General features: G+C 53.4%; 2 protein-coding genes across 3 annotated transcripts in view; both read left to right on the top strand.

Moving 5' to 3' along the window:
- Nucleotides 1-226: 226 nt before the first annotated feature.
- Nucleotides 227-9,602, top strand: MMP11 (matrix metallopeptidase 11 (stromelysin 3)). Its single transcript, XM_010575881.1, has 7 exons — nucleotides 227-474; nucleotides 1,711-1,854; nucleotides 2,888-3,021; nucleotides 5,799-6,046; nucleotides 6,676-6,889; nucleotides 8,275-8,532; nucleotides 9,469-9,602. The coding sequence occupies exons 1-7, from the start codon at nucleotides 227-229 to the stop codon at nucleotides 9,600-9,602; spliced, it is 1,380 nt and encodes a 459-aa protein (XP_010574183.1).
- Nucleotides 9,603-10,898: 1,296 nt separating this feature from the next.
- SMARCB1 (SWI/SNF related, matrix associated, actin dependent regulator of chromatin, subfamily b, member 1) overlaps nucleotides 10,899-11,188 on the top strand; it is a 12,689-nt gene continuing 12,399 nt past the window's right edge. For both annotated transcript variants that reach the window (XM_010575512.1, XM_010575529.1), the window contains exon 1: nucleotides 10,899-11,047. In XM_010575512.1, coding sequence (XP_010573814.1) covers nucleotides 10,955-11,047 — 93 coding nt within the window. In that variant the 5' untranslated portion in view covers nucleotides 10,899-10,954. The remainder of the gene's footprint in view (nucleotides 11,048-11,188) is intronic.

Below are 11,188 nucleotides of genomic sequence, written 5' to 3'. Positions count from 1 at the left end.
CATGGCATGACACAGTGCCTCCCAGGTGCGACCTGGCCTCAGAGCAGCAGAGCCCAGGGAACGGAGGATGTTTGTGGGGAGCAGTTAGTGCCCTAGCAGTGGGGGAACAGCCCCAGGCAGAGGAACTCACCACTGCAGGACTGCTGTGGGCAGATGTTCACCGCTCTGCATCAGGATGTCTCTTCCCAGACACTGAAGTCATGGCTTTGCTTTTCCCTTTTAGGACATGTCTCGAAAGCATCACACCTGGAAGGAGCAGAGTCCTTGGCTGTCTTCCTTGGTGAATGCTGTGGGGACCGGTGTGCCTGCCAAGGGCTTCCCGGTGGGTGCGGATGAGCAGGTGGCACGCTGGAACCCACCGCGCTGTGGCGTGCCGGACCTCCCAGTGTTGCCAGATGGCCAGAACGGGCGGAACCGGCAGAAGCGGTTTGTCCTCTCCGGTGGACGCTGGGACAAGACCGATCTCACCTACAAGTAAGAGAGGCCTGAAAACGGGAGTCAGGCTGGTTTGCTTCTCCCTCCCCAAACCTCTCAGTCTGATGTTCCCTGGAGTGCGGCACGCTGTGATGTGACCGTAAAAGCTGGAGGGCAGCCAGGGGGCAGGGGAGCCACATGCTGAACCACCAGCAGAGTCGTACCCAGCGCCTCCACATCCCCTCATGCACACCCTCCCATAAACACAGCTGCCCACCCACCCCTGCCCAAACGCATTCTGCACCGCCATTGCATCACCCCTCGCTCAGTCCCGCATCAACACCCCCGTGCACATACAATCACTTCCTTACATCAAACCCCTGACACGTGCCGAGCCGAGCCTCCAACACCAGTCCTCTCGTGCTGTACCTTTGCCCCTATAGCCACCCCGCTGTGGGCTCACCTCACAGTTTATTTTAAAAAGACCTTTTTATTCAGCTGTTATTGATGTTCCCATAAACACGACTTCAGTGTAAAGTTTTGCCCAAATCACCCCACACATTCTCAATTGCAAATCTGCTCAACAGGCTTGCGGGAGGGTTGTGCTGCCTCCCCAGTTGCCCACAGGGGCATGAGTGGAGAAGTGAGCACACTTGTATGGACCTTGACAGCATGTAAATCATTTTCTGTTTAATTAAATGCAGGAGACAGTTCCTCATAGTGTTAGGGGCCTGTAGATAACAGAAAGGCTTCTTTTTTTTTTTTTGGTAACAATGTTAAAGAAAGAAACACAGCAGAGATGAACACACACCAACACTGTTAAGGGAAAGAAAGCTCCATCTGTGGCAGACCTTACAGCCTGCTTATGTTATAGGAGGGCAGAAGAGGCAGCAGCTGCTCTGAGTGAGCCCAGGTTTCCAGGGGCAAAAAATGCAGAGATTAAGGAGGAGAAATCACATCACACCACTCCCAGGCACCTCTGTGGGGGTGGACCCACAGGAGACAGACCTGGGAAATGCTGCAGCACTTCAGGAAAACACAGATCTGCAAAGCTCTCCAGAGAGCTCACCTCTGGGCCCACCAGCCAGAGGGTTTCAATACTAATGGCATTTATCTGCTGCACATGTTGCTTGGAAGAGGGTGCCGGGGCAGTGCTTGTATGGATTGGAAACGTTCTGGTGCTGAGAGAGAGTGGCAGCCCTAGTGACATTGATCCTACAGCTAGTGTCTTCACGACAGCAGTGTCCATGGGACAGCGGCTGATGCTCTCCTCATCCAGTGTCCATTGCCTTTCAGAATTATCAGGTTCCCATGGCAACTTGTAAAAGCTAAAGTAAGAAGGACCATCGAGGAAGCTTTGAAAGTGTGGAGTGATGTGACCCCGCTGACCTTCACTGAGGTGCAGGAGGGACGGGCTGACATCGTCATCGATTTCACAAGGTGAGCATGGTGGGCAGCAGCACCCTCCTCCCAGACAGAGAAGCAACCTTCCACGCAAGACCCCAAGCCTCTAACCAGAGCAGAGAACTGCCAGCACACAAGTTAGGCACTTAAATGGAGGTTCACTTCTGCTTTCAGACACGGATGTTTTGGGGTTTGTTTTTTTTTGTCAGTTGTGGGCTGCTTGGTGTAAGTGCAGCTGTTCCATGCTGGCGGTGCACAGTACTGTTACTGATCATTCATTAATTTTCCTGGTATATTTACGTTTCTCTGCCCACAGACTGTTTTCCTAAGCATTTGTTTTGACTTTCCATCTTCAGGTCCTCCATCCTGTCCCTTGACTGATCAACGTAACTGTCTGCCCAAAGACAAATACAGTTTCTTGGTTAAATGAATCTTGGCTCTTGGCCTGAAATTCACTTTTGGCAAAATACGCATGGGGGCAAAGACTTCCCTCTGCTGCGTGTTTGCACAGAACTAATAAAGGCAGTGGAGACCATCCAAGCAGTGATGCAATTTGCATGCTGTGTATTTGCCTGTGCCTCCTTCAGCTCTCTAAAGTGGCCATGTCTCTCATGGGTTACCTTCATTACTCAACAGTGGGCTTGGCTTGAGCGAGGACCTGAGGTTTTGGCTGGATTCGCTGCCGGCTGCCCCTCCGCATCCCCCCACCACTCAGCTATGTTGACTTAATCTTGGCTTGAGCAGTCATCTCCTTAATTCTTTAGGCTCCATGATCAGCTGAACAGGGGGAGGAGAGAAACATCCCTGAGAAAACGTACGAACTCCCCAGGGCTTGGCGTGACCGAGCTCTGCTTCCTCAATGCTTGGTGTGACCAAGCTCTGCTTCCTCAGAAGTGGGTTTGTGGCAATCAGAAGGGCTCCGAGCAGTTGATCTGGACTGGTGGGATGAACATGGGATGGGAGTGAGAGCTGCTGTCCCCTCGCAGTGGCTCCCCACCTTCGGCCATACAACGCTGTTCACTGGAGGTACGTGACAGTTTGTCTGAGGTGCAACGTGTCTTCCCTCCAGGTACTGGCATGGAGACAACTTGCCTTTTGATGGGCCCGGAGGAATCCTGGCACACGCATTCTTCCCCAAGACACACCGGGAGGGAGACGTCCATTTTGACTATGATGAGACCTGGACGATTGGGAACAACCTGGGTACGGTACTGTTTCAAGGGGAGCTGTGGACGCTCCAGGATGCTTATCGGTGTGCTTTGAAATTATTCCGTTGTGATGTGAACAGGGGCCCTGTAAAACTGAGAGGCAACAATCATTTTTGTGGTGTGCATTGTCGCCTCCCACCACTTACAAGCCTACTGTTAGTATTGAGGTCTTTCCTTGTCATCTTTCAGCCACATCAAAGCCAGTGTCCAGCAACCAGGACCCTGGCTGCCTGGTGGGCTCCCCCTTTGTGGGGAAAGAAAGAGAGACAGCTCCTCTGCCCAGCTATGTGCCCTGCCACTTGAGAATTGCACCCAGCATTGGCAGGAGCCATTAGAAATAAAGCAAGGGAAGGATGAAGGAAAACTGAGGCTCAAGCACCAGGTGACACGGTTGTCTTCCAAAGGACAGCCTCAGCCCCAGTCCCTGCAAGCACTGTTCACCATCTGTCCTCAAACAAGTCCATAAAGGGAAACCACCCAGGCTCCAGCTCTGTCCCCGTAGCCTGGGAATGCTCTGACCATAAACAACACCACATTGAGTCAAGACTCTTTTTTTCTTTTTTTTTTTTTTTTTTTGCTAATAATAGATCCAAGCTGGTAGCTCTCTGCTTGGGCACTCAGGGTCTGGTGTCACAGTATCTCATGAGGTACTGCAGTACCGCCTTGGACCATCTGGATCAGTGCCCAAAGCATCAGTTTCTGCAAGACCCACCAAAATTAACCCAGGTCAGCCCCTCCTCCTCCTTCCCAGTTTATCTACAGGGACAAAGAAACAATCACAAAGCCCAAGTTAAACTGCTGCCTCTCTGAGGTTTCCCAAACATTTTGCCACGTTCAGGGCTCAGATGGGCTCCCCCAAAGTCCACGTCATTGTCAGTTGTACGCCAACTTGAGTCTCTGCGTCAGGCACAGGACCGCTATGTCTCCGACCCTGCTCATGCTGACCCAAAACAAGAACCAGAGAGCACCAGACATTTCTGCAGAAGTGTTTCTGCTCTTGAGAGAAAGGTGGGCTCTGCCATTTTTCACCATCTGTTGGGGCTGCCTGTGTTGTTGAAGAATTTCCTACATTCTCCCACAGAGACAGTGTTGGAGGCAAACCAGGAACTGAAAATGGATGCCAGTTCCCGTCAGAAACCAGCCCTATTCCATGGCCTTTTTTTCCTCCTCTACGTCTTCCATAAATAAATGTTGTAAAAGCTCTTTGCAGCTAATTGCCATTTAATATGCTGAAAAGAGCTTTACAATATAAACATGGATAAATCCTTGACTCAGCTCTCAGTGAGACGGGGAAATCCTTAGCCTCATTTTACAGACGGGAGAGCAGAAGTACAAGGAGGGCTAAGGTGTGCCCTGGGGTCACCCCAGAGCTGTGCAAGAAGCAGGACTCCATGTGGAGGACCTTCTGTGAGGGACACAGTGATGCTGCCCAGCACAGCTCCTTCAGGTGTGCTGTTGTTCACCTTCCCCAGAGAATCTGACAATAGCACAGCTGATCTGCCAACACTGGAAAGCATCGAGTGAGGAGTCTGCCAAGCTAAACAGAAGTGTCTGAAAGTTTGTCATAAATCACTGACATAGAAATCCCACTTTCTCAGCTGACCTAGATGTGTCGATTTAATTGAGTCAGTGCTGTGCAAATTCATCGCTTCAACGTAAAGCTGACCAGCAGAGGAAGACAGGGGCTCACCTTCCCCTCTGCCCTTCCCAGGTGTTCCTCCCAGCTGCATCCCTCCCTGTCCCATTCCGTCCCATTCCATCCTGTCCCAGTGCTGAGAAGTGACCTGCTCCCCTGGAGCCAGCAGGGAAATCCTGCTTGGAGCAGCGAGGCTGGCTGACTCGCATCCCTGCCCTTCTCATCACTTGGGCTGCAGCTTGGAGGATTTCTGGCTGAGGGAAAGTGAATGAATACGCTGGGACTTGTCAACAACCAGCCCTGCTCAGAAGCTTTGCTGCTTAATATGCCTCTCTTCTAGCTTTCCCTGAAATTCATCAACTTCAAAAATGATCCATTGGAAGCTATACAACACCTGCCAAATGACACATTTTTGCATACTGAAATCGACTTTTCCCCCTCTCCTTTTCTAGTTGCTCCAAGGTCATGTATTCCTAAAATGTGATCTCCCATAAATCTACTTGAGTCTGGTGAAGGCGGCCCAGGCCTTGACATTGGATCATTTTTTATGGATTTATTTCTAAATGTCACCTTCTTGCTACAGTCCACACACAAGCAATAAAGGAGCTCCCTCTGCTGTCTGTGTGACAATGGCCATTAGCAAGTTTTAATCCTCACTGACACAGGTATCTTCCACAGTGGATGTGATCTAAGTGGGACCTGATACGCTGCTGCTGTAGCCAACAACTGCTGCAAGGCTGGGTGGACAAAATCTAACCTTACCACCCCGACATCTACTTCTATGGGCCAGACTTCCTCCCCGTGCAAATTTCTTCTACCCAAAAGCACACAGAAAACCCTTTTCTTCCTGATAGCTGGTGGGGTACAGAAGCCCCTGGCGACAGAATTACAAATTACCAACATGCCCAGGCTAGTACTACCTCAATGTATGAATCCACTCAGAGCGCTCCAGGAAAACCCTGGGAACAACAACCTGTGAGCACTGTAGTCAAGACAGGTTTATCTTTCCTGGCATTAGGCTCCTACAACATACCTCAATGCATTGTCAGTGGCTGATAATTGGTAGAAGTGAGCCTAGGAGGCAGACGTCCCCCGCACAAGCAGGCAAAAGCATCTTCCATCTTTTCCCTTTGCAGGCACTGACCTTCTCCAAGTGGCTGCTCATGAGTTTGGCCACGTCCTGGGCCTGCAGCACACAGCTGTCTCCAAGTCACTAATGTCTCCTTTCTACATCTTCCGCTACCCACTAAGCCTGAGTGAGGATGACAAGCAAGGTATCCAGTACCTCTATGGGAAACCCAAACTGGATCCCGACCCAACCCCAACTCAGCCAGCAGAGCCACCCCAGCCAGACCTTGAAACAAATGAGATCACCAACGTGGAGGTGAGTCAACAGCTTGTCCGTGTCCTCCTCTAACACCACGGCTGGGACTGTCCTCACCAGGAGGCCAGCAGCAGGCTTACACATGGTTTGGTGTCTGTACCTTCCAACGCACGCTGCTGAGCCCAGGTCTGGACCCCATGGCTGGCACTGCCAGCCAGCCTGGGATGTGCGGGGAGGGGATCTTTGGGCAGCACATACCCAACCAAAACTAGCTGAAAGCAGGACAGTTGCATTAGCGACCCACAGAGTTTTGCAGCCCTGGAGCTGTTTGGCCAGGCCATGCCTGAAGCGAGTGCTGTAGACGCCAGAGGGCAGGGGATCCTGCTGTTGAAACCTCCTTCTGCCTAACCATGCCTGGGAGGTCTTCTTCCGAGCAGTGTCCCTTAGGAACGGGCTGGATTTAAACAGCATTTAGGAAAAGATTCTGCTGCCAGGAGCAGAGGGTGTTAGCAGGCTTTGCTGATGAGACATCAGGAGGATGTATGGCCCTTCTGTGGGCTCAAAGTGAGGGTGGCCAAATGCGGTGCAGGGTAAAGGCCTGGGCGCAGGGACTTCTCGTCTGTCGAACCCAGCCTGGGTAAGGGGGGGCTCCCACAAGTCCAAGCACCTGACCGACCGTGCTTTGGCAGTCTGTGCAGCCTGATGCCTGCAACACAGCTTTCGAAGCCGCGTCCACCATCCGAGGGGAGCTGTTCTTCTTCAAGTCCCGCTATGTGTGGCGGCTCCGAGCTGGAAAGCTGCAGGATGGCTACCCAGCCCTGGCCTCCCGCCACTGGCAGGGGATCCCCAGCTCTGTCGATGCCACCTTCGAGGACCCTCTGGGCAATATCTGGTTTTTCCAAGGTAAGAGCTGGACTGGGATCAGACAGCTCGGAAATGCGTCTTCTTTACTGAAGGGTATTCAGGACCCAACAAGTTCCTGGGAGAAAAAACCTTCTGGGCATCCTCAGCAATCCAGTGATCCTTGCTATTTGTTTCTTTCTCTGTTTAGTCTAAACTTTTTAGCAGATATTGGGGAGGAAGAGAGAAGGAGGGGTCACTTTTATTTTAGACACAGCCATGATATGCCATTCTCCTCCTCTGGAACACAAACACTTGTTTTGAGCCTCTGCCCTGGCAATGCTGCAGAGGAGGAGGAAGGAAACACTCGCTCCATCTCCCCAGCTGTCCTTGGAAGCACTGCGCCAGAAGACAGCCCCAGATGCTTTCACAGGTTGTGAAACTCCTGAGCCTGTGCCCCTGAGGCCCTGCTCAGGGGATGGACAGCATCTTCTCTGCACCTCCGAGGCCTGGATGCAGAGCTTCAGTAGTACCCCCAGACTGAGTGAGCCTACAGGGGGCTTGTGTGCAGAGCCAGGCAACCTCCTGCCACCACGGGGATTAAAAACCAGTCACCCACAGGGAGCCAAACCTCCTCCTGGCCACTTCTGGAGTTCAAGACCAGCCACAACCCCTGTTTCAGCTCCACTGTTTTCCTTAGTGCTCTTTCCAAGTGTAAATTTAATAGTGGGGATGCAGAATGACGTGGGTGCTCAGCTGCCTTGCGTGTGCATGCCCCGTCTGCGTGCTGTGAGACCGAGTACCAGAAAGCACACCACGTGGCTCTGCAGGCAGTGTTCCTGCATAAACAGATTACTTAGCACCTGACCTGCACACTAGGACTTACAGTGCTAAAATTGGCAGGCTCCTACCATGAGTTAAAATGAGATAAGGGGAAAGTATTACATGCCGTAGGCTAATTAGAGAGATTCCCATTTTAATCTAATCTGGAAATATGCTTCCAGTCTCTGTTTCAGCTTGGCAATTTCTTCCTCATTTCTGTAGCTTGCTCCTTTACAGCCACATGCCCCCTTTATGCCTGTGCATGCCCACATATGTTCTCCTCCAAGCGCTGAGTTTGCAGGGCAGAGGCTGTATCCTCCAGCCAAGTCTTTTATTATACCTTTCACAAATAGGAGAAAAGACATCTGCTAAAATGGTCCTCCTCGTCCCACCACTGACACCCTCCAGGTTGGACCGAGGTGGGAAGTCAACTCCTTGCACTGATGGCACTTTGGGCACCCATCAGTGACAGTGTCTATGACACTGGTGGGGTTTTTGCCTCTCAGGCGCAGCTTTCCCTAGGAACTCTGCCAAGGCACCAGCTGCAGTTGTGCAGTTCACTGCCAAATTATCAGACACCAAAAAAGCTTCTGACCCCTTGTCTCCCTTTTCTGTCTCCTTGCCAGATTCTCAGTACTGGATTTATGATGGTGAGAGACGGGTATCTGGTCCCACCCCGACTGTGGAGCTGGGACTCCCTGCATCCCCTGTGCAGGCAGCTCTGGTGTGGGGGGCTGAGAAGAACAAGATCTACATCTTCAGTGGGGGCAACTACTGGCGCTTCAACCCTCACACCCGCCAGGTGGACAACATCTACCCCCGCACCATGGCTGACTGGCGCGGCGTCCCTCCGGAGATAGACGCGGCTTTTCAGGATGAGTTTGGTCAGTGCTGCAGGGACGTGGCCTGCTCTAGGGTGGGTGCTTAGGCTGACACCACTGCCCAGCTGGAAGAACTGGGCAGATTTAGACATTTGGTAGTAGCGGACGCTTCCCAGCCGCAGCACATGCCATATAGTGCAGAGAGAAAGGGGCAGCTCCCTCCAGTGGGTAGAGAACTGAGGCTTCTCCCATAAAAGTGAGAATTTTTATCATTATTCATTGCGACAATCAACACTTAAGTATCTGATAGAAAGAATTCAAACTTCTGACCAAGAAATGGACAGAGTCTAGCCAGCTGTTACCTCTCCTGACATAGAAAGTGACGAGAAGACAGCAGAAACGATGCCCACGCTTTAGCCTAGACAGCTGTCCTGAATGAACAGGCCGCTTTTGGTATTGCCTAGTCCTCCCAGATGTGCCCCATGCTGAAGACAGTATGGTAGTGCCACAGAAACACTGGGGACAGCCAGCATGCTTGGGATGACAGGTGTGGTCACGACCTCTTTCTTCCCAAAGGATGCAGTGGCATGGCTTCCCGCTGCTTCCAGAGCCTAAATCCCAGGGCAGCTTCCCCACAGTAACAGATGGTCTGCAGCAGGTCTTCACAAGCTCCCTGTCATAGGCCCTGTTCAGCTTCTAGACGTCCTCTGCCCTCACAGGGCCAGGTCACTACATGGGTACAGCATACTTAAAACCACCAGGCATATAAAATAAAATCCATCCTGTTTTTTCTCCCATCAACACCAAAACAGTGTGAAAGAACAGTCAGTGTAAGCCACAAGCCTGGGTTCAATGAAAATAATCTAGCAGCATCTCCTGCCTCTTCCAGGCTCTCTTTTGGTACTGCACATGCTGCAGCGTCAGCTAGACAAAATGCTAGGAAAGAGCTCTGAGCTGCACGAACCCTGCCTCTTCTAACCCTTCCTCTCTCACCCACAGGTTTTGCCTACTTCCTGAGAGGTCGAGATTACTGGAAGTTTGACCCAGTCCAGGTGAAAGTGCTGGAGGGCTACCCACGCCAGATCAGCCAGGACTTCTTCAGCTGTACACCTTCCTCCAACTCCTTCAGATGAGGGGGATGCCTGTGTCCTCCACGCTCCCCTTTCATCGCCCTTACCTCCAGCAGCCACACAGAGGGTTCCCTCTGCCATTCCTGGCTTCCTTCCAGGCTCAGCATCTGACACAACAGGTGTCTGTCATAACAAGTGACAAAGTTTGCTCCTGTCCAGTTCCAGCAGCCCCAGCTTCAGTTGTTATCAATGTAAAAGCATCTGCCGTGTTCTTTGCAGGCAAGAGCGGCCACTAAACACTTAACGTGGCCACGCTCTTCTAGCAATAGCATCCCAAAAGCCATCAAGCCAGCCTGGATCGGGATCACGCTCTCCTAATTAACGCGGACCCCATCCTGTAGAACTGATCCGATGGCATTTCCTATGTTTACATAGCTCACAACAGCAGCCCTTTGCTGCTCCAGACGTTGGCCTTGGAGGAGGGCTTCCACCGAGACGCCTCCCTTAGCCTTAGCCAGGGGCTTTGAAGGACACCGACTGTACCTGCGGAGGAACGCAGACGTGCGGCTGCTGCCAGGGTCACTTCACCAGGGCTGCCGCGGTGACTGCCAGGGCCCTGCCACAGCCCTACTCCCGGTTTTATGTTGCATCACTAGTACGCCTTAGGATTTTATACCGATTTGTACATAGACAAGGGGCCCCCTTCCTTCCACGGTGCTGGGTGCCAGTGCTGGACGCTGCCCCGTCGCTCCCTGTGCTCATACCGAGTCAGGTTCCCCATCCTGGGTTGCTCACGACTGCACTGATCGGTCTCGTACCAGTGTTCCCAGTCCGCCCGGACACCCAGGGCTGGCGGCTGACACCGTACAGCCCCGCTCCAGCTCTTTGCACAGTCTCGTTGCTACATCACCTTATACCAAAAAAAACCCCTAAACCAAACCCAAAACCAAACCCCAAAGGGGCTGCGGCCGATTTCTTCCCTTTTCACCCGCCGACCCACCCGCGCCCCTCGCCGTTCCCCGACCCGGGTGACCGGTTGGAGACAGCGAGCGGGGCCGCGGGGGGGGTGACCTGTACCCCAGGCCCCGGGGGTCTCGGTGCCGGCCCCTCCCCACGAACGCCGCTGTAAATGTTTGTAGAGCCTGCACAGCCCCCCTGTACGAGTACTCTCTGTATTTATGTACCGCCCCGCGCCAATAAAACGCCTCTTTTCTAAGCGCTGCCCTCCCGTCGCCATCCTCCCCTCAGGCGGGACCGGGGGAGGGCGGGCCGCGGCGGCGGCGCATGCGCGGAGTGGCGGCTGGAGTAGGCCGCGGCGCCGCCCGTCGTCTTTCCCCTCGCTGCCGCCGCCGCCGCCGCCTCAGGACGCCCCTCAGGACGCCGGGCGCTCCCGCCGCCCCCGTCCCGCCGCCACGATGATGATGATGGCGCTGAGCAAGACCTTCGGGCAAAAGCCCGTCAAGTTTCAGCTGGAGGAGGACGGCGAGTTCTACATGATCGGCTCCGAGGTGCGGCCCCGCGCATCAACGGCGGCCCCGGGGCGGGATAGAGGGGCCCGGGGGGAGCCTGCGGGGGTAGCGGGGAGCCGGGCCGGGCTGAGGGAGCTGTCGGGGGCTGGGCTCAGGGTGGGGAGGGGGCTGAGGGGAGGC

This window comes from Haliaeetus leucocephalus, unplaced genomic scaffold (genome assembly GCF_000737465.1).
Source record: "Haliaeetus leucocephalus isolate CR32 unplaced genomic scaffold, Haliaeetus_leucocephalus-4.0 Scaffold13, whole genome shotgun sequence".
Classification (NCBI taxonomy): Eukaryota; Metazoa; Chordata; class Aves; order Accipitriformes; family Accipitridae; genus Haliaeetus; species Haliaeetus leucocephalus.
Note: the sequence above shows the minus strand (reverse complement) of the source record. Positions and strands in the feature narration are given on the sequence as shown.

What these genes read in the sequence shown, in the direction of transcription:
- MMP11 (XM_010575881.1), top strand. Translation starts at nt 227, where the DNA reads ATGTCTCGAAAGCATCACACCTGGAAGGAGCAGAGTCCTTGGCTGTCT. An exon ending in GACGATTGGGAACAACCTGG is followed by an intron (nt 3,022 to 5,798) that starts GTACGGTACTGT and finishes TTCCCTTTGCAG; the next exon opens with GCACTGACCTTCTCCAAGTG. An exon ending in GGCTTTTCAGGATGAGTTTG is followed by an intron (nt 8,533 to 9,468) that starts GTCAGTGCTGCA and finishes TCTCACCCACAG; the next exon opens with GTTTTGCCTACTTCCTGAGA.